Below are 21313 nucleotides of genomic sequence, written 5' to 3' on the forward strand. Positions count from 1 at the left end.
CATTCGGCTGTTCGCACCAGCACCGCCATTCAATGTGATCATTGCTGATCATCCAATATCAGTACCCCGTTCCTGCCTTCTCCCCATATCCCTTGATTCCGCTAGCCCTAAGAGCTCAATCTAACTCTCTTTTGAAGAGCTCTATCTAACTCTCTTTTCAATGTGCCAGGCCAGTTACCAAACAAGAGTCAAGAGTGAGTCTGAAGAAGGGTTTCGGCCCGAAACGTTGCCTATTTCCTTCGCTCCATAGATGCTGCTGCACCCGCTGAGTTTCTCCAGCAATTTTGTGTACCTTCGATCTTCCAGCATCTGAATGAATGAATGAATGAATGGATGATTGAATGAATGATTGAATGAATGGATGATTGAATGAATGATTGAATGAATGAATGAATGACAACTTTATTGTCATTCAGATATACACCTAGACACAGTTCCTTCTTGAACACCAAGAGTCAAGAGTGTTTTATTGTCATATGGGAGTCCCCCAGGTAGAACAATGACATGTGTAGGAAGGGACAGCAGGTGCTGGTTTAAACCGAAGATAGACACAAAACGCTGGAGTCGCACAGTGGGACAGGCAGCATCTCTGGAGAGAAGGTATGGACGACTTTTCGGGTCGACACCCTTCTTCAGACAATGACATTCTTACTTGCAGCAGCACAACAGAATATGTAAACATGGCACACTGTAAACAGTGTAATAAACGAGGAAATTAAAATTCAACGCAGTTCAGCAGCCCTTTAGTAATATCGGAAATATAACGGAACATCAAGAATATAAACTACCCTGCAAACGGAATTCACTCCATATGCTCATTTCGCCATGACTGGCTTAACTGCCAAGGAAGGTTTGAAGACTCGGTTGGGGTTTTGTTTGGGAAACGAGCTATTTTCTGTGTTGTGTGACGTTCATAGGGGAATACCCCAGTAATCCGGTCTAATCCCGCGGATTGTATTATTTTTCCCGAAATGGGCTGCACCAAAATATCCAGGTTCTGTCAGGGTGCTGGAATGCCTTTGGTCGGTAAGAATAGCCCAGAGTGGGAGGGATGCGTGAAGTTCTATTGTCTGTGCAGTTGTCACCCGGGAGTGAGCCTGTGAAGGTGATGAGTGGGGTTGCTTTGCCTCTGCGGACTTTGCGGACAGATGCCACAGCGCCAATCTGCCGTGACCCTGTACACCAGCACGAAAGAGCAATTTCCCAACCACGTTAAAAAGGGCTAATGCAAAGTCAGACCTCTTTCTCTTTCAGCTGCTGTAGCCCAGACGGGAGACATCACTCTGCAAGGACTATCTGTTGGACAGGGACCTGGCGACCCGCTTGGCGATGGGAAGCCTGGACAACCTTGGCTTGGTGACTCTCGCCCTTAGGCACAACCTGACCATAGTCGGTGAGTGAGACACAGTGAGATGCTGCCACGCGTTTAACGGTAGGTTGCCTGTCCCATGTTATGGTCCAACTCTAAACCAGATTTGATTTAATTGTTGAAAATACCAAACTGCAGGTGCTGGTTTACAGACAAAAAAGACACAAGGTGCTCGTGTAACTCAGCATCTCTGGAGTGTTCGGATAGGCAACATTTTGGATGAGGACGTCTTCAGACTGATTGTAGAAAAGGGAGGGGGGTGGGGGGGGGGGGGGGAAGCTGGAAGAGGGATGGGGTGGGACAAGGTCTGGCAAGTGGTAACATGTGTTGGAAGGATATACAGATGCTGGTTTACACTGAAGATATACACAAAATGCTGGAGTATCTCAGGCAGCATCTCTGGAAAAAAAGGTATAGGTGACGTTTCGGGTCGTGACCCATCTCCAGACTGAGAATCAACGGAGAGGGAGTCTAGGGATGTGAAGAGGTACAATGGATGAAGGGTATGCAAAAAGGACATCTCAAAGCCAGCAACCATGATCAAGGAAAGGTGGAGCCCACAATGGTTCATTGTTGGCTGTGGAGAAGGTGATAACGAGTGAAGGCGGACCTAGCGAATGTACTCGGCTTTATAATGAAAGGACAAAAGGAGAGATGAGGCATTACGCCAACATTTATGGGTGTAAACCAGCATCTGTGGTTCCTTCCTACCCATTTGTTTCTTCCTTAATAATAAATATTTAGCCATTCACTCATTTCATCACCATTGTGACTTCTGTCTCAGCATAGTAGGAAAGTTGAGGATACTTTCTCTTTTCTGTATTTATGCAATAAAAAAAATTAAAAATAGGAATTAAAATGATTATTTCCTACTGACTTGAAAGCCTGTTGTGGGAACTCAGCTCTATAAACTGGTAATGAGAGGATGTTTGCATTTGAGAGTGAAGGCGTTGAACGTTTGGTGGTATAGATTTAACCAGATGGATGTTTAACAGAAGGGTGTAAGAATTGCCCAGAGTAGGGAATTCGAGGACCAGAGGACATAGGTTTAAGGTGAAGGGGAAAATATTTAATAGGAATCTGAGGGGTAACCTTTTCGCACAAAGGGTGGTGTGTGCATGGAACAAGCTGCCAGAGGAGGTGATTGAGGCTGGGACTATCCCAATGTTTAAGAAACAGTTAGACAGGTACATGGATAGGACAGGTTTGGAGGGATATGGACCAAACGTGGGCAGGTAGGACTAGTGTAGCTGGAACATACTGCCCGATGTGGGCATGTTGGGCCGAATGGCCTGTTTCCACACTGTTTCATTCTATGACTGTGAGGTCAGTGCTGGCCTTTCCACCCATTTACAATGGTCACATTGGCCCACATTTGGTCCATATCCTTGCCAGAGTGAAGCCATACCCAAACTGGAGGAACAACACCTCCTATTTGTAAGGTGAGGGGGGAAAGATTTAATAGTAACCTGAGGAGAAACTTTTTTACACCAAGGGTGGTGGATGTATGGAATGAGCTGCTAGAGGAGGTAGCTGAGGCAGGTACTATCGCAACATTTAAGAAACATTTAGATAGGAACATGGATAGGTTAGGTTTATAGGGATCTAGACCAAATGCAGGCTGGTGGGACTGATGTAGATGGGGCATGTTGGTTGGCATGGTCAAGTTTGGCTGAAAGGCCAGTTTCCACACTGACTCCACAACTCTATGACAAGGGCTCTGGAAGAAGCAGAAATTTGGTAATGACTTCATGCATTAATAAGGGAGTGTGCACTCGAGCCAGTTGAAGTTAGGAACACTATGCAAACCGACATGCTTACATGAGTGACTCTAATTAAAGCCTTCTTAATTTAGAGTAATTACATTATTTTTAAACTAATGCTGTTACCCCATGAATAGAAACATTAGCAACAAAACAACACTAAATTGCAACACTATAATTTAACAATCTTGTAGTCATCCAGAGTATGGGCGTTACATCTCTCTCTTGCATTAGGTTTAAGTATTTAGTCAAAAGTCAGATGACTTCATCATTAACCTAATTTAATATGTGAGCCAATTGCCATGAAATTCATAACAACCAACAATTGACCCACATAAAAAGTTATGAACAGTTGTAATTAATATTACACCCTGTCGATCAAACACCTGTTCAAACACCGATGGATGGATGTTTGACTGATCCACGTGACAGTTTAAGAAGGTTTGGACATTTTGCCAGCAGCATAATCAAGGACGAGTTGCACCCTGGCCACTCCCTCTTCCATCAGGCAAAAGGTATAGAAGTGTGAAAACCTCCAGATTCAGGGACATCACTTTTGATATTTTGTTGGCTGTGGAGAAGATGATAACGAGTGAAGGCGGACCTAGCGAATGTATTCAGCTTTATAATGAAAGGACAAAAGGAGAGATGAGCCACTCAAGGTGAAGCCAGATGGATATATGGACTAGTAGTTTAGTTTAATTTAGTTTAGGGATATGGCATGGAAACAGGCCCTGACTCCGCGCCGACCAGCGATCCTTGTACACTAGCACTAACCTACACACTGGGGACAACTCACAATCTTTACCGATGCCAATTAATCTATAAACCTGTGCGTCTTTGGAATGTGTGGGAGGAAACCAGAGCTCCCGGGGAAAACCCACAGGGAGAACGTACAAACTCATAAGGTCATAAGATCATGTGATAGGAGTAGAATTAGGCCATTCGGCTCATTGAGTCTACCCCACCATTCAATCATGGCTGATCTAGCTCTCACTCCTAACCCCATGCTCCTGCCTTCTCCCCATAACCTCTGACACCTGTACTAATCAAGACAGCAGACAGCACCCGTAGTCAGGATCGAACCCGGGTCTCAGGCGCTGTAAGGCAGCAACTCCACCCCTGCACCACCTTGCCACCCCAGTGGTTGTATAGTACTTGCCACCTAGCAGGGTGATACCAGCGGAATCTGTCAGCAACTTTAAAAAGGAGCTGGCCAAACACTTGAAGTGTGGTAGCCGAGACTCAGGAGTTGAGAGGAGCCTCCATCATTCAATATGTTGGCGCATGTGGATATGATGGGGTGAACAGTCTCCATCTGTGCTCTGAAAATTCCACTTTTTGTGCAAATTAATTATTGCACCAATGTTTTTTACTTGGCTGCTTGAGGAATGGTTCTGGTGATCAACATTTCCACAAGACTGTTCCCACGGATAGTGTTATCATGGTGCAACTCTTTCTCAGGATGTTTTGTGTTTTTACAATAATTAATAAGCACAGCTGGAAATACTCAGGTCAGGCAGTAACAATGTGCAACAAAAAAAAAGTTTGTCTGCCAATGTATGATGTTAACTTTGTGTGTGTGATAATATGTACTTTTGATTCTATTTAATTAAAGATAAGAACCAAGTATTTAGAAAGTGTCAAGATTAGTGAGGATTGTTTTTGCAATATTATTGTAAATACATGTTATACTCTCCTGGGGTATTGAAGTCCTTCCCTCAACTGTTTTTTGAACCCAGTTTTCTGACTAGTTTCCCCTTTTGTAAGTCATTTTGTAGAATCATGAATATTCCATTTAGGACTGAGATGAGGAAAAACTTTTTCACACACAGAGTTGTGAATCTGTGGAATTCTCTGTCACAGAAGATAGTGGAGGCCAATTCACTGGATGTTTTCAAGAGAGAGATTTAGGAATCAAGGGATATGGGGGAAAAAGCAGGAACAGGGTACTGATTTTGGATGATCAGCCATGATCATATGGAATGGCGGTGTTGGCTCGAAGGGCCGAATGTCCTACTCCTGCACCTATTTTCTATGTTTCTATGTTCTAATCTTAAAATGACACCCACTGTTTTGTCTATTTTTTTATTATGTCAAATTGAGATCAAATGTTTTTCCCCGATCTCGTTTGAATACACTCAGCTTCAGATTCAATGCTGATACTGTAAATGGAACTGAGGGAAACACAAAACCCATTCCTCTCTTTGCTTTGTTGTCACCTTCTCCTAGCCAACAATAATCTATTCTACAATTTCCTTGATTTTTTACATCGCTTTTGATATCTCGTTTTCACACCTTACCCTTCCTTATCTCTGTGTCTCCCTCTCCCCTGACTCTCAGTCTGAAGAAGGGTCTCGACCCGAAACGTCACCCATTCCTTCTATCCAGGGATGCCGCCTGTCCCGCTGAGTTACTCCAACATTTTTGGGTGTAAACCAGCATCTGTGGTTCCTTCCTACCCATTTGTTTCTTCCTTAATAATAAATATTTAGCCATTCACTCATTTCATCACCATTGTGACTTCTGTCACAGCATAGTAGTAAAGATGAGGATACTTTATCATTTCTGTATTTATGCAATTAAAAAAAAAAAAAAAAAAAGGAATTAAAATGACTATTTCCCCGACATGAAAGCCTGTTGTGGGAACTCCTCTATAAACTGGTAATGAGAGGATGTTTGCATTTGAGAGTGAAGGCGTTGAACGTTTGGTGGTATAGATTTAACCAGATGGGTGTTTAACAGATGGGTGTAAGAATTGCCCAGAGTAGGGAAATCGAGGACCAGAGGACATAGGTTTAAGGTGAAGGGGAAAATATTAAATAGGAATCTGAGGGGTAACCTTTTCACACAAAGGGTGGTGTGTGCATGGAACAAGCTGCCAGAGGAGGTGATTGAGGCTGGGACTATCCCAATGTTTAAGAAACAGTTAGACAGGTACATGGATAGGACAGGTTTGGAGGGATATGGACCAAACGCGGGCAGGTAGGACTAGTGTAGCTGGGACATACTGCCCGATGTGGGCATGTTGGGCCGAATGGCCTGTTTCCACACTGTTTCATTCTATGACTGTGAGGTCAGTGCTGGCCTTTCCACCCATTTACAATGGTCGCATTGGCCCACATTTGGTCCATATCCTTGCCAGAGTGAAGCCATACCCAAACTGGAGGAACAACACCTCCTATTTGTAAGGTGAGGGGGGAAAGATTTAATAGTAACCTGAGGAGAAACTTTTTTACACCAAGGGTGGTGGATGTATGGAATGAGCTGCTAGAGGAGGTAGCTGAGGCAGGTACTGTCGCAACATTTAAGAAACATTTAGACAGGAACATGGATAGGTTAGGTTTATAGGGATCTAGACCAAATGCAGGCTGGTGGGACTGATGTAGATGGGGCATGTTGGTTGGCATGGTCAAGTTGGGCTGAAAGGCCAGTTTCCACACTGACTCCACAACTCTATGACAAGGGCTCTGGAAAAAGAGAAATTTGGTAATGACTTCATGCATTAATAAGGGAGTGTGCACTCGAGCCAGTTGAAGTTAGGAACACTATGCAGACCGACATGCTTACATGAGTGACCCTAATTAAAGCCTTCTTAATTTAGAGTAATTACATTATTTTTAAACTAATGCTGTCACCTCATGAATAGAAACATTAGCAACAAAACAACACTAAATTGCAACACTATAATTTAACAATCTTGTAGCCATCCAGAGTATGGGCGTTACATCTCTCTTGCATTAGGTTTAAGTACTTATTTAAAAGTCAGATGACTTCATCATTAACCTAATTTAATATGTGAGCCAATTGCCATGAAATTTATAACAACCACCAATTGACCCACAAAAAAAATGTTATGAACATTTGTAATTAATATTACACCCTGTCGATCAAACACCTGATCTTGTGGCTTAGGCTGGTTTGATGCCTAAGATGGATGTTTGACTGATCCACGTGACAGTTTCAGAAGGTTTGGACATTTTGCCAGCAGCATAATCAAGGACGAGTCGCACCCTGGCCACTCCCTCTTCCATCAGGCAAAAGGTATAGAAGTGTGAAAACCTCCAGATTCAATGACAGTTTCTTCCCAGCTGATATCAGGCAACTGAATCATCCTACCACAACCAGAGAGCAGTGCTGAACTACTGCCCGTCTCTTTAAATTAATCTGCCAACAGTCATAAAACACAAGATACATGAAACATGAAATTAAAGTGACGAGTGGAAAGGATTGTGAATGTGCAAGGACTTTGGGAGGGTGTTGGAGTGGAGTCAGTCTATCCCACGACAGAAGTTGTACAGTTTGATAGCTACAGGGAAGAAGGATCTCCTGTGGCGTTCTGTACTGCAACTGTGCAGCATTATTTCCCTTACCATGTATCTGCACACTGTAAATGGATCGACTGTAATCATGTATTGTCCTCCAACAGGCAACAAAAGCTTTTCACTCTACCTCAGAACACGAGATAAGAAACTAACTTAAAACTAAACTTATGCTCAGAATTTTACTTTTACTAAACACTACATTTTTTTCTGGAGAAATACTCTGCTTTCATCGGGCATATTTGTTGCAGTTTCTGACTCTTCTTTGGATTCTGTATTCTGAGTTAATTTTAAAGTGCATTGTATTCTTTGCCAGGAGTCAAATGCTTTGCTGTCTGCAATGTCCATAAATATAATGTATATTTTATCAATTAAAATTAAAAACTGGAATTACATAAGATCATTATTTTTAACTAAAATTGCAATCAGTTGGTCACCTATAAACTGTCAGGACATGAAAGGCAATACGCTTCGTTTAGTTTAGAGATACAATGCAGAAACAATCTCTTCGGCCCACCGCGTCCGCACTGACTAGCGATCCCCGCACATTAACACTATCTTAAACACACACTAGGGACAAGTTTACATTAATACCAAGCCAATTAACCTACAAACCTGTACGTCTTTGGATGTGTGGGAGGAAACCAAAGATCTCGGAGAAAACCCACACAGGTCACAGGGAGAACGTACAAACTCTGTACAGACAGCACCCGTGGTCAGGATCGAACCCGGGTCTTTGGCACTGCAAGCATTGTATGGCAGCAACTCTACTGTTGTGCCACCGTGCTTGCATCGTAAGTCTTACCATTCTTGGTGGCTTTGCATGGTAAAGGTCAAATATCCCGATCGATGAAATACGAAAGCCTATTCTCCCTATCCGACCCCTAATGAGCAAAATTCCAGAAACTGTAACATGCAAAGACGTGGCCAAAAACCATATGTCGGAACCATATGTATTAGAGGGAGATGGGGTGGTTGAAAGGCAAGATGACCCAGTTTTCTTTATTCAACAAAGGACATTTACAAGGATACAAGGGACATTTATTATCACATACACCAATTGGTGCAGTGAAATTTGTATTGCCATTGCAGCACAAAAATAAAGATAAGACACAACATTAAAGAATTTAACAATAAACATAAAAACATCTGAAGGCAGCAAAAGTCCAGTCCCATCCCCTGTTCACCCATAGTGAGGCCTATTGAGGCCTCTGCAGTCGCCGCTACGGCAGCCCAATGCTTCAGGCCCTCTCGCCGGATGATGGAGCTCTGGCATCGGGTGAATACTCTCAGTGGCCCGGAGTGTCTGGAGCGGCCGCTTCCTCCCCGGAGACCGCGGCTCCCGAAGTCCACGGGCCGCGCCGGTCGGAGCTCCGACACTGGCGACCTCGGCGTGAGATCCCAGGCTCCACGGTGTTTAAAGCTCAGCGCCGCCCACAGCCCGCATTCATTCATGGAACATCAACAGTTATTGTCTACATCTAATTACGACTCAGTTGATATGGATCTACAAATACATCAAAGCCAGGCTAGGTAAATTACAAGATTGATATTGGCACACTGGAGAGAAATAATGGCAGAGACAGCAATGTGAAATAAAAGATATCCTGCAGATACTGCAAATCTGAAGTAAAACCAGAATTGCCAAAAGGTCTCCGACCTGAAATGTTAACCCTGTTTCTCTCTCCACAGATGCTGCCTGACCAGCTGAGTATTTCCAGATTTTCTGCAATTTGCCAATGATGAGAGACAGTTTTTTTCTTATATTCTTGGAACATCCCCAGTCAGTTTTGTAAATCAATGAAGAACATTTTCAGAAATGCCTAGTGAAACAAAAACCAGAACCAAATGATGTTCTGCCTAAGATTACTTTGTCCAGCTACACATCTCTTCTTATAATCTGAGTTTGAAGAAGGGTCCCGACCCAAGACATCACGCGGAGCTACATAACATTACTCAGGAGATAGACATAAAAAGCTGGAGTAACTCAGCGGGACAGGCAGCATCTCTGGATAGAAGGAATGGGTGATGTTTCGGGTCGAGACCCTTTTTCAGCTTTCTCAATACAAAACGTCTCCCATTCCTTCTCTCCAGAGATGCTGCCTGTCCCGCTGATTTACTCTAGCATTTTGTGTCTATCTTCGGTGTAAACCAACATTTGCAGTTCCTTCCAAACATTACTCAGGCCCTGCTAAAGATCACAGGCCATTGCATCTCCTGCATTGCCAACCTCTTTGGGTGTTTCTGATTCGTTTTGCGTCCTGTCCCTGTAAATATTGGGGAGCCATTCCCTTGCAAAATATTTATTAACTAAATATAAAATGTAGATTCATTTTTGACAGAGTATTGAGGGGAATATGGGGAAAGTTAAACAGGATTAACATGGATGGGTCTTTGGTGATTGGAAGAGACTCAGTGTCTTAAGGAACTTGTTTCTGTGCAACTCTTCCATTCTAAATCATTTTAGTACTTTCCAATTGAAAATGATCCAGAATTTGTTGGGAAAAGCTTTTCTTTTATTTGTTCAAGTTGGCGGAAAAGCTAGCGTTTATTCTCCATCACTAATTGCTTGTAGTCCAGATCAATGGGGGTGAGATTTGCAAATTTCTTTCCCCAGATTTGACTATTGAATAAGGTAGATTTTTTATTACCAGCTGCTTCATAGTCACTATTTCGGGTGCGTTTATAATAACAAAAAATACCCATGTCTTAAATCCCAAGCTATCATTATGGTTATCAAACTCACACTGCCGGATCAGTAGTTCAGGAATCTAGATATTAATCCTTGTAACTTAGCCACTATCTATCCGACTGAATGCCACTGTGCTAACTCATAGAGGCACAAAGCATGGAAATAGGCCCTACGGCCCAACTTGTTCATACCAACCAAGTTGTCCATCTACAATAGTCCTATTTGCTTGCATTTGAACCATACCCCCCCCCCCCCCCCCAACCTATCCTATCCATATACCTGTTCAAATGCCTTTTAAATGTTATTGTACCTGCCTTAACCACCATCTGCAGTTGCTGCCTACACATTGTGTCTATATTTCCCTCTCTCTGGCAGTTTGTTCCATACACATACCATTCTATGTATCAATTGTCCACAACACAACTGCAATGCCACGATAAATGGTTCATTAACCGTGAAACACTTTGGTGGATCTTGAGTATGTGAATGAATGATTTAAATCCCGGTTTGTTCTTATACCAAGCTATCACGCCAGACTTGTTACATGTATAACAACACCATATGTATTCTGGTTGCTGAGTTTTCACTTGGCTCCTTCTTAAGAATAGAGAACATTTTTCCAGTGAACATTTTCCATTGTCCATTGTGTCTGTGCCAGCACTTTGAATAAGGTTGTTAACTGGCCCCAACGTCCTACCTTAGAAATCATATGTTCCTGGAAAGGTGCCTTAAGCATGCAGGCTAATGAGGGTTTCATCACAACACCAATGCTGTGAGGTACTGTGGCTCTTTAGAGCCCTGGGAATCTTGCAACAGACAATAGACCAGCAGCTGAAAGACATTCCTTCTATATGCCTGCCTTTGGGGAGTACTCAATTGGGCACAGGTTGGGTCTAAGGTTTGGTTAATAACCAGCAGATATGGGGAGTGGCTGTGGAGAAAGAGTTGGATGGGGAAGGTGAGGTATCTGCTGGGGGTGATCTGGACATTGAGGGTTAGGCCACCTCAGCAGGTATTTGCAATTTCAGATGGTGACCTGGATCAGCCTGGGAAAGCATGGAACAAAATGATCAAAGGAGATATGCGGATGTTGTCAGGACTCGAGGGCCTGAGCTATTGGGGGAGGTTGAGTAGGCTGGGACTCTATTCCTTGAGGCGCAGGAGGTGTAGATGCACAGAGTCTCTTGCCCAGAGCAGGTGAAATCGAAGACCAGGGGACATAGGTTTAAGGTGAAAGGGAAAAGATTGAATAGGAATCTGAGGGGTAACATATTCACACAAAACGTGATGGGTGTATGGAACGAGCTGCCATTGGAGGTAGTTGAGGCTGGGATTATCCCAACTTTTAAGAAAGATATAGAAAAGTCCATGGGTAGGACAAGTTTGGAGGGATATGGACCAAACGCAGGCAAGTTGGACTAGTGTAGCTGGGACATGATGGCCAGTGTGTGCAAGGGGCCGAAGGACCTGTTTATATGCTGTATCACTCTAGTAGTCTTTGACTCTATATGATAGAGGATCTGTGAGATTGAGGTAGTCAGGAAATAGGTGGGAGAACAGGAGTTTGGTTTCACATACAGGGTGTGAAGGAGAGTATTGCTCTGATTGGTGTCGAAGGCTAGGATAGCAAATTGTAGCTGGGCTGAAGGTGTTTGAGGAGTTTCGATGGAGTGCTGACATGGCAGGTAATTATCATGCTTAAATATTAGAGGCTATAGCTTTAAGGTGAATGGGGTAAAATTTAAAGGGGATGTGCAGGGCAATTTTTTCAAACAGAAGGTGGTGAATGGCTGGAATGTGCTGCCGGGGGTGATTTAGATGTTTGTAACTGGTTAGTCGCATTAAAAGATTTTTGGATGAATGAATGAAAGAATGATTTGAAAGTATGAATGAATGAATGAATGAATGAATGCATGAATGAATGATTGAATAAATAGTTTATTGTCACATGTGAGGAATCACAGTGAAATTCTTTGTTTTGTATACCCAGGGTATGCAAAGAGTCGCTAAATAAAGGGTGACAAAGTTACAAAGTAACCCTTTATTTTTCCCTCCAACCCCACCTCCATCCATCCCCATCCCCATCCCCAATCCTTTCCACTCAACACTTTAATTTCATGCTTCATACATTTTGTGTTTTATGACTGTTGGCAGATCAATTTCCCTCCTGGGATAAATAACATTCTATCATATTGTATCATATGACATGATTGCTTCCCTATTTATTTTTGGATATCAAATGTCGTCCATATAAACAGTACTCTGAATGTAACAGCACAATATTTGCTCTGTTTTTTTTCAGGGAAGCTCTGGATTGCAGTAATCGTGTTTCTGCGTCTACTAGTTGTACTTGGCATTGGCTACCCCTTGTACCAGGACGAGCAGACTAAGTTTACCTGTGACTCCATGCAGCCAGGCTGCTCCAACGTGTGCTACGATGCCTTCTCTCCCATATCCCACTGCAGGTTTTGGTTTGTCCAGGCTGTGGTACTGTGTTTGCCTCTGGTGATCTTCATAACGTACGTCACTCACCGGCTGCCCCCGCAGAATGTTGGATGCCCTTGCCAGCTTCCTCATAACCCGGCAGAGCCTCCGCTCTTCAGAAAAGTGCCATCGGCAAGAGCGCCTTCAATGCTCAAGGTTGGCGAGACAAACCCCGACTTAGAGGAGTTCTGTGGTGAAATCCTGGCGGTAAACGAAGACCTCATCACAGGGCGAAGAGTTCACAACTTTTGTGAGGCGTATGTGCTTCAGTTACTTCTGAGAGCTTTACTGGAGGCTGGATTTGGGGCCGGACAATATTATTTGTTTGGGTTTATGGTCCCCAAGAAGTTTGTTTGTTCCAGGTACCCGTGCGCCAATATCGTGACATGTTACCCATCCAGACCCACTGAAAAAACTCTCCTGGCCAACTTTATGTTTGGGGTTACTGCCCTCTCGTTTTTGCTGAACTTTGCAGATCTGATTCATGTCATTAAGCAGGCAGTGAAACAGGGCAAGAGGAGGAAGATGCTGGTGAGGAACTTTTACCAAGATGAGCCCTACCCTGACATGCCAAGTGACCCCCATGTGCTGCCCGAACACAAAGCGCTGCAAGATTACGGTTTGCAGGCTAGGCAAAGGCGTGAGAGTGGCGGGAGCGCTGGCGGTGGGTCGGTCTCCAAACCAGGGCAGGAGAGAGCAGCCTTGAAGCAACCGGGGGAGGGGGTTTTGGACCACATGGCCCTCTCCAACACCAACAGCAACAATGCGCACCTCAACGTGCTTGCATCCCATCAGGCCCTTGCGGGCAGAATGGCCGGCGAGTGCGGCGGGAAGTGTGCGGGCGACCAGGGACTTGCTGCCCGTTCTTCAGCCGAGAGGTGCGGAGAGGAGGTGCCGGATCAGCAGGGCTCCAGGTTACGCCAGCACGCATTGCAGTCCAAGTCCAGCGGGTCTCCGGCGAGCAGCGACAGTCGCCAGATGATAGAGGAGTACAGGCTCGTCCATATGCGGATTACAGACAATGTGGAGAGCAGGAAAAAGAAATCTGAGTGGGTTTAAAGGGCAGAGGTCAACATGAACAACTAACCTTTGCTGAAAATGCTTTTTTTAAACAGCGGTGTGCGGTGACAATAGTTAGGGATTTGCTTGCTGTAAATGGGATGGAAGGGCACTGTCCCAGTAGGACAGCAGATGGTGCTGTATGTGTAGTAATGGCAAGTTAAACAGGGCCATAGCAGGCTGTCAGCGTGCAAGTGTCCAGTGAATGACCCGATGGTTATCTGCTTGAGTTTGTTCTCATGCAATGGAACTGAAGGGATTGCCTTAAAGTGCTTTTGAACACCAGATGTCTTGTAAGTAAATCTGGTTGTCTCAAATTTTAGCATCAAATTCCAGTGGGAAATAACACTGTGTGCTTTACCAGTGCAACTTTGACAGCCCCAGGACATCCTGTTGTGCTTCATAGTGATTAATGCAGCCGCTGAATTGTAATTACTGTTCTAATGTAGGAAATGCAGTAAACTCCCACAAGCGAAAATTGAATCATAAGTTCATGTGTTATACAGTAGGAGCAGAATTAGGCCATTTGATTCATCTTCTACTCTGCCATCCAATCATTGCTAATCTATCTCTCCCTCCTAACCCCATTCTCCTGCCTTCTCCCCGTAACCTCCGACACCCTTAGTGATCAAGAATCTATCAATCTCCACCTTAAAAATATCCACTGACTTGGCCTCCACAGCCTTTCGTGGCAAAGAATTCCACAGATTCACCACCCTCTTTCTCACTAACAAAATTCCTCCTCATGACCTTTTTAAAGGAACATCCTTTTATTCGGAGGCTGCAGCCTCTGGTCCTAGACTCTCCCACTAGTGGAAACATCCTCTCCACATCCACTCTATCCATGCCTTTACTATTCATTGTTTCAATAAGCCCCCCCCCACCCTCATCCATCTCAACTCCAGCGAGTACAGGTCCAATACTGTCAACTGCTCACCATATGTTAACTCAATCATTCCTGGGATCATTCTCGTAAACAATCTCTGGACCCAGTGTCCTCAGATATGGGGAATGGCTGCAGAATTTCTCTCCTCTTCCTGCAGATGCTGACTGACCTGCCGAAGATTTCCAACATTGTCTAGTAGTCCATGCTGACTGGTGGGCACCTTTCTGTATTAATATCTCCCAGCACTTGCACAAAACCTTCTACGCCCAAACATTTTGTGCTCGTCTGTGGTAGAGTCACTGCCTTACAGCGCCAGTGACCCGGGTTCGATGCTGCTTATCGCTGCTGTCTGTATGGAGATTGCACGATCTCCCCATGGCCTGCGTGGGTTTCCTCCCACACTCCAAAGACGTAAAGGTTTGTAGGTTAATTGGCTTTGGTAAAATTGTCCCTGTTGTGTGTGGGGGGTAGTGTTAGTGTGCGGGGATCGCTGGTCGGCACAGACTCGATTTGCAGATTTAGGAATATTTGACCGGTGGTCCCAAAATTGCAAGTGAATTTGATTCACATTGGCTCACAATGATAACATTGATTTTCCTTCACAAATCAATTGAAGATATGGGGCTGGGGATTCATGCCCTAGTTTGCCTCAATGTGCCAGTGTTAATGGGACCTGCTCCAGACCTCCAGTCAATATCTTCAGAACAACACAGGGCAACTGGGCCACTTCATTATTTCCTCTTGCCACCGAATTAGTGAGTGAAAAGACATGTGTATTTTACACCATATAGACCCAATCACTTCTTACAGAAACAAGAAATAACTTTTTTTTAAATTGTGTAGGAAAGAACTGGTTTAAATCGAAGATAGACACAAATTGTTGGAGTAATTCAATGGGACAGGCAGCATTTCTGGAGAGAAGGAATGGGTGACATTTCGGATCGAGACCCTTCTTCAGACTTTTAAAACATTCTTCAGACTTAAAAAAAAATATTTGGCTGGGTGCATAGAAACATCAGCAGATGTAGAAACAAGGGGAATTATATAGGTGGTTATCAATTTAATTGGTGACCACCTATAATTATATAGGTGGTCATCAGTTATCTCAAACTGCTTTGAAAATGAGTGCATGTTCCCCTTAACTGCATTGCCAACAGATCATCCTGCTTTACTCTATGCATCCTTTAATAAAAACATTTATTCAAGCCTGCAGTATCCATAACAATATATATTTCCAACACTTAGCAAGGATTATTAAGCAGTAGGTCATGACTCAGAAATGCTTTCAAATGACAAAGATATATCTCAATGTTCACGTTGTATGCAAAAATGGTGCTGTATTTGTTAATTGTGCAAATATAACAAATGTTTTCAGTGCTATTCCTTAGTACTTTCATAATAAAATGGTGTCAAGCAGTTTTCAAGAGACCTGCTTATTACATATGGAGATGGAGTTGAATATTCCTTTCTGTTACAGTAGGTTCCTGTGGATCACGCAATGTTGGAACTGGCACAAAGGGTCTTGAGAATCAGAGTCAGAATGGAAGATGGGCACAAAAATCTGGAGTAACTCATCTGGAGTAACTCAGCATCTCTGGGGAAAATCAATAGGCTACTTTTCGGGTTGAGACCCTTCTTCAGACTTCCAGCACAACTCATCTATGCCAATCGACCTGTCTAACCAAGACACTAGTCAATGGAAACTTTTAGCCGCATATCAGTGATTTACAGAACATAGGTATGCATCAAAATCCTAATGGACCTTATCTACCCTTGTCAGGAAGAGCGCAGCTATCTAATACTGTCTGTGATTGGTGATGGCACCTGAGCCTTTGCATTTGATTATCTAAGTTTCTCTTCATCTCGGTGGCGCAGCGGTAGAGTTGCCAGGCGCCAGGAGACCCGGGTTCGAACCCGATGAAGGGTGCAGTCTGTACGGAGCGTGCACGTTCTCCCCGTGACCTTCGGTTTCCTCGCACACCCCAAAGACGTACAGGTTTGTACGTTAATTGACTTGGTAAAATTGTAAATTGTCCCTAGTGTGTGCAGGAGAGTGCAAGTGTGCGGGGATCGCTGGTCGGCGCGGACTCGGTGGGCCGAAGGGCCTGTTTCCGCGTTGTATATCTTAAACTAAACTGAACCAAACACTCCAAATGGCAAAACCTTATTCTGAGACCTTGAACCCTATTCCAGACATCACATTTTCACCTGGGAATATATTCGCCCTGCTTCCAATTTGTCAACCGAAAAGGCTCAGTGCAATCACTTTCTATTCTTCTGACATCTAGAGAATAAAGGCAGAGTCAACCCAAAATCTCCAACAGAACTATTCTCCACCCATGATCATCCCACCCCTTTGTGCCCCGTCAGCGTTCATTGTACTCCCTCCACCATATATGTATCTGGAATGGCAATTTCTTAACTTTCCAATGTCCAACTTTTGGTTGCCATTACTACTCGGAGATGAGGTGGAGATATAGTTTTCGCACTCGCCAATAGAAAAAACGAATCTTCCAGTCGCTGTTTCTTGATTAATTAGTCTTTTTGAAGTAGTACAAAACTAAAAAATGATTCATATAATTAGTCGTTCTAACTAACTGTTTCATCCGTGTTGTGTGGTGTAAAGTACAAGTGAGTCTTATGGTAGGCATCGTGGTAAAAAACTGTCTTCACCATCCCTCGAGGCTAAACTGAACTCCCAATCTACGTTTAAGAAAGAACTGCAGATGCTGGAAAAATCGAAGGTGGACAAAAATGCTGGAGAAACTCAGCGGGTCAGGCGGCATCTATGGAGCGAAGGAATAGGTGACGTTTTGGGTCGAGACCCTTCTTCAGACTGATGTGGAGATTGGGGGGGGGGGGTGGCGTCGGGAAGAAGAAAGGAAGAGGCACAGACAGTAGGCTGTAGGAGAGCTGGGAAGGGGAGGGGAAAGAGGGAGAAAGCAAGGACTACCTGAAATTGGAGAAGTCAATGTTCATACCGCTGGGGTGTAAACTGCCCAAGCGTAATATGGGGTGCTGCTCCTGCAATTTGCGGTAGGACTCAATCTATGTGTCTGTGCTAGCCTCCTCAGATATAGACACTAAACATCTCACAACCAATGGATCTGTTTAAAGCTGTTTAAACATTGGAAAATGATCACCAATGTGCACGATTTCTAGAGCCACTTCCTTAAGTACCCTGGGATGCAGACCATCAGGCCCTGGGGATTTGTCAGCCTTTAGTCCCACCTGTCTACCCAACACCATTTCCTGCCTAATGTGGATTTCCTTCAGTTAGAAACATAGAAACTCTAGAACTTAGGTGCAGGGAGTAGGCCATTCGGCCCTTCTTAGCCTGCACCGCTATTCAAATACCTGATTACACTGATCATCCAGTCTGAAACGTATCCCATACCTTCCTTCTCTCCAGACCCCCTTCTCCTCGTAGTATCCAAGGGCCACATTTAATTCCAGTATAAATATGGCAACTGAACTGGCTCTCAACTACCCTCTGTGGCAAAGGGTTCCAGAAATTGCCCCACTCTCTGTGTGTTCCTTGCTTCTTCTCATCTCGGTTTTCCAAAAGGATTTCCCCTTATCCTTAAGCTGTGACCCCTTGTCCTGGACTTCCCAAACATCGGGAACACTCTTCCTGCATCTAGCCTGTCCAACCCCTTAAGATTTTGTCCGTTTCTATAAGATCCCCTCTCAATCTTCTAAATTCTAGAGAGTGTCAAACCAAGTCAACCAGTCTTTCTTCATGAGCCCCACAGTTCCTCCCCCCCCCCCCCCCTCTGGCCACTAGTATTTATCAGGAAGATTGTTTGTGTCCCTCTTAGTGAATGCGGATCCAAAGTACCTGTTTACACTTACACCTGAGTCTGAAACGTCACCCATTCCTTCTCTCCAGAGATACTGCCTATCCCGCTGAGTTACTCCAGCATTTTGTGCCTATCCACACTTCCTCATATTGCACATGTTATAGAAAATGGAATGGAGGTGGAATCTGTACTTTGGGAGAAACTGGGCATGAAAGGCCTGCGGCCAGGGATGGGTGAGATGAGTGGACGTTTCTGCTCTGCATTTTTCCAGTTCACTTAACTTCACGCACAGACAGTTGCCAATGTGGCACCTGGTAACGTTTGCCCTGACGTCACCACGGAATCATAGAAAATGAAGACATTTACAACACAAAAGAAAACCTGTTTTGGTCCATTGTGTTCATGCTAATCAATAAGATTAAATATCTGGCTTAATCCCTATTATAGCACTTGGTTTGTAGCCCCACAGGGCACAGGCATTCAAACCCACATCCAAGTGCTTTTTAAATGTGTTGAAGGTTTCTGCTTCTCCCACGCTTTCAGGCACTGTTCTAAATTCCAAAGATAGACACAAAATGCCGGAGTGACTGAACAGGACAGGCAGCATCTCTGGAGAGAAGGAATGGGTAACATTTCGATTCGAGACCTTCTTCAGACCCAACCTGAAACATAGAAACATAGAAATTAGGTGCAGGAGTAGGCCATTCGGCCCTTTGAGCCTGCACCGCCTATTCAATATGATCATGGCTGATCATCCAACTAAGTATCCTGTACCTGCCTTCTCTCCATACCCTCTGATCCCTTTAGCCACAAGGGCCACATCTAACTCCCTCTTAAATATAGCCAATGAACTGGCCTCAACTACCTTCTGTGGCAGAGAATTCCACAGATTTACCACTCTCTGTGTGAAAAATGTTTTCCTCATCTCGGTCCTAAAATATTTCCCCCTCATCCTTAAACTGTGACCCCTTGTTCTGGAGACGTTCCTTCTCTCCAGAGATGCTGCCTGTTCCACTGAGTTTGCTCTAGCATTTTGGAGTACTCATATCTTTGGTGTAAACCAGCATCTGCAGTTCCACGTTTCCAAATCCCAACCATGCTTTAGGTAAAAATAGGACTTCTTGGAAAAACAGTGCAGTTGTAGCCATTTCTCGGCTGAGGGAAGAGCAGTATTGGCAGGTCAACATTCCTGGATTTGCGGACTGATCCCAGGGACACATTTGGAGATGGGCATCAAGTGCTGCTGGAAGATCATCAACTCAGTGAAAGACGGCATTTGGTCCTTCCAGCAAAGCAAGATGCCCGTCGGGGAATGTTGCCGACTGGCCCATTCTAGATTGCATGAGTACATGCTGTGGGACGTACCGAAGCTCAGTGCAGCCAACGGCAAGGCTTAGTGGGAGAGGACCACGGAGTTACAAATTTGAGTGTTTTTTTCAGATACAGTATTGAAGATGTTTGTGAAAGATTGCAGCAAGATTTGGATCAATGGGCGGAAGAAATAGTTAATGGAATTTAATACAGAGAAGTGTGAGGTGCTGCATTTTGGGATGTCGAACAAGGGCAGGACCTACACAGTAATTGCTAGACCTCTGGGTAGTGTCATAGAGTAGAGGGATTTAGGAGTACAGGTGCATGATTCCTTCAAGGTCAAGTCACAGGTAGGTAATTGGTCAAAAAGGCTTTTGGAACTTTGGCCTTCATCAGTCAGAGTATTGAGTATAGAAGTCGGGAGGTCATGTTGCAGTTGTAAAAAGACGTTGGTGAGACTGCATTCAGAATATTGTGTTCATTTCTGGGCACATGTTGTAGGAAAGATATTGTCAACCTTGAAAGGGTTCAGAAAAGATTATGAGGATGTTGCCAGGACTAGAGGGCCTGAGCTATAGGGAGCGTAGGCTGGGACTCTATTCCATGGAGTGCAGGATAATGAGAGGGGATCGGGTAGATGCACATAGTCTCTTGCCCAGAGTAGGAGAATCGAGGACCAGAGGACATAGGTTCAAGATTCAAGATTCAAGATTCAAGATTCAAGATTCAATTTAATTGTCATTTGGACCCCTTGAGGTCCAAACAAAATGACGTTTCTGCAGCCATACATTACAAACAAATAGACCCAAGCCACAACATAATTTACATAAACATCCATCACATTGCTGTGATGGAAGGCCAAAAAACTTATCTCTCCCCTGCACTTTCCCCCCCCCAATGTCAGAGTCAAAGTCAAAGCCCCCGGCTGGCGATGGCGATTGTCCCGCGGCCATTAAAGCCACGCCAGGTGGTGCGAGGTCGCACACCGGGTCTTGGGTGTTAGAGCCCCCGGCGTGCGTTCTCGCAGAGTCCTGCGGCCATTCCAAGCCGCGCGGGGCGGTGATGTCAAAGAGTGCCCGCTCCAGGAGCTCTTCGACCCTGCAACTCGGGAGAGGAGAAGTCGCGTTGCGGGAGCCCTGAAAAGCGGTCTCCCTCCAGGAACCCGCGGGCTCCCGGTGCCGCCGTCCGCCAGACCCGCAGTTGCAGCCTCCGAATCTCCGGGTGTCGGGCCGCAGCAGCGCTCCAACACCCGCTCCACCAGGTTCTGGACTCAGCCAGCTCCGCGACGGTGAGGTGAGTCATCGGCACCAGAGCCCCCGGTCTTCTCCTGTTGGAGGCCGCTCCTCGTTGCAGCCCCAACGACAACGGAGACTCGACAAAGAAAAGATCGGGGAAATGACAATATGAATCCGAGGAGTAACTCTTTCACAAAGTTTGGTGTATGTATGGAACAAGCTGCTATGAGGGAAGTAGTTTGAGGCTGGGACTATCCCAATCCCAACATTTAAGAAACAGTTAGACAGGTACATGGATAGGACAGGTTTGGAGCAATTATATGGACCAAGCACAGGGAAGTGGGGACTAGTGTCCTTGACTGGGACATGGTTGGCCGATGTTGGGCAAG

The 21313-nt window shown here is 44.7% G+C and overlaps 1 protein-coding gene across 1 annotated transcript; it reads left to right on the top strand.

Moving 5' to 3' along the window:
- The first annotated feature begins 1092 nt into the window (after positions 1-1092).
- On the top strand, positions 1093-15993 carry gjd4 (gap junction protein delta 4). Its single transcript, XM_055665295.1, has 2 exons — positions 1093-1393; positions 12449-15993. The coding sequence occupies exons 1-2, from the start codon at positions 1330-1332 to the stop codon at positions 13687-13689; spliced, it is 1305 nt and encodes a 434-aa protein (XP_055521270.1). The 5' UTR covers positions 1093-1329; the 3' UTR covers positions 13690-15993.
- Positions 15994-21313: the final 5320 nt, after the last annotated feature.

Source organism: Leucoraja erinacea, chromosome 2 (genome assembly GCF_028641065.1).
Source record: "Leucoraja erinacea ecotype New England chromosome 2, Leri_hhj_1, whole genome shotgun sequence".
Lineage (NCBI taxonomy): Eukaryota > Metazoa > Chordata > Chondrichthyes > Rajiformes > Rajidae > Leucoraja > Leucoraja erinaceus.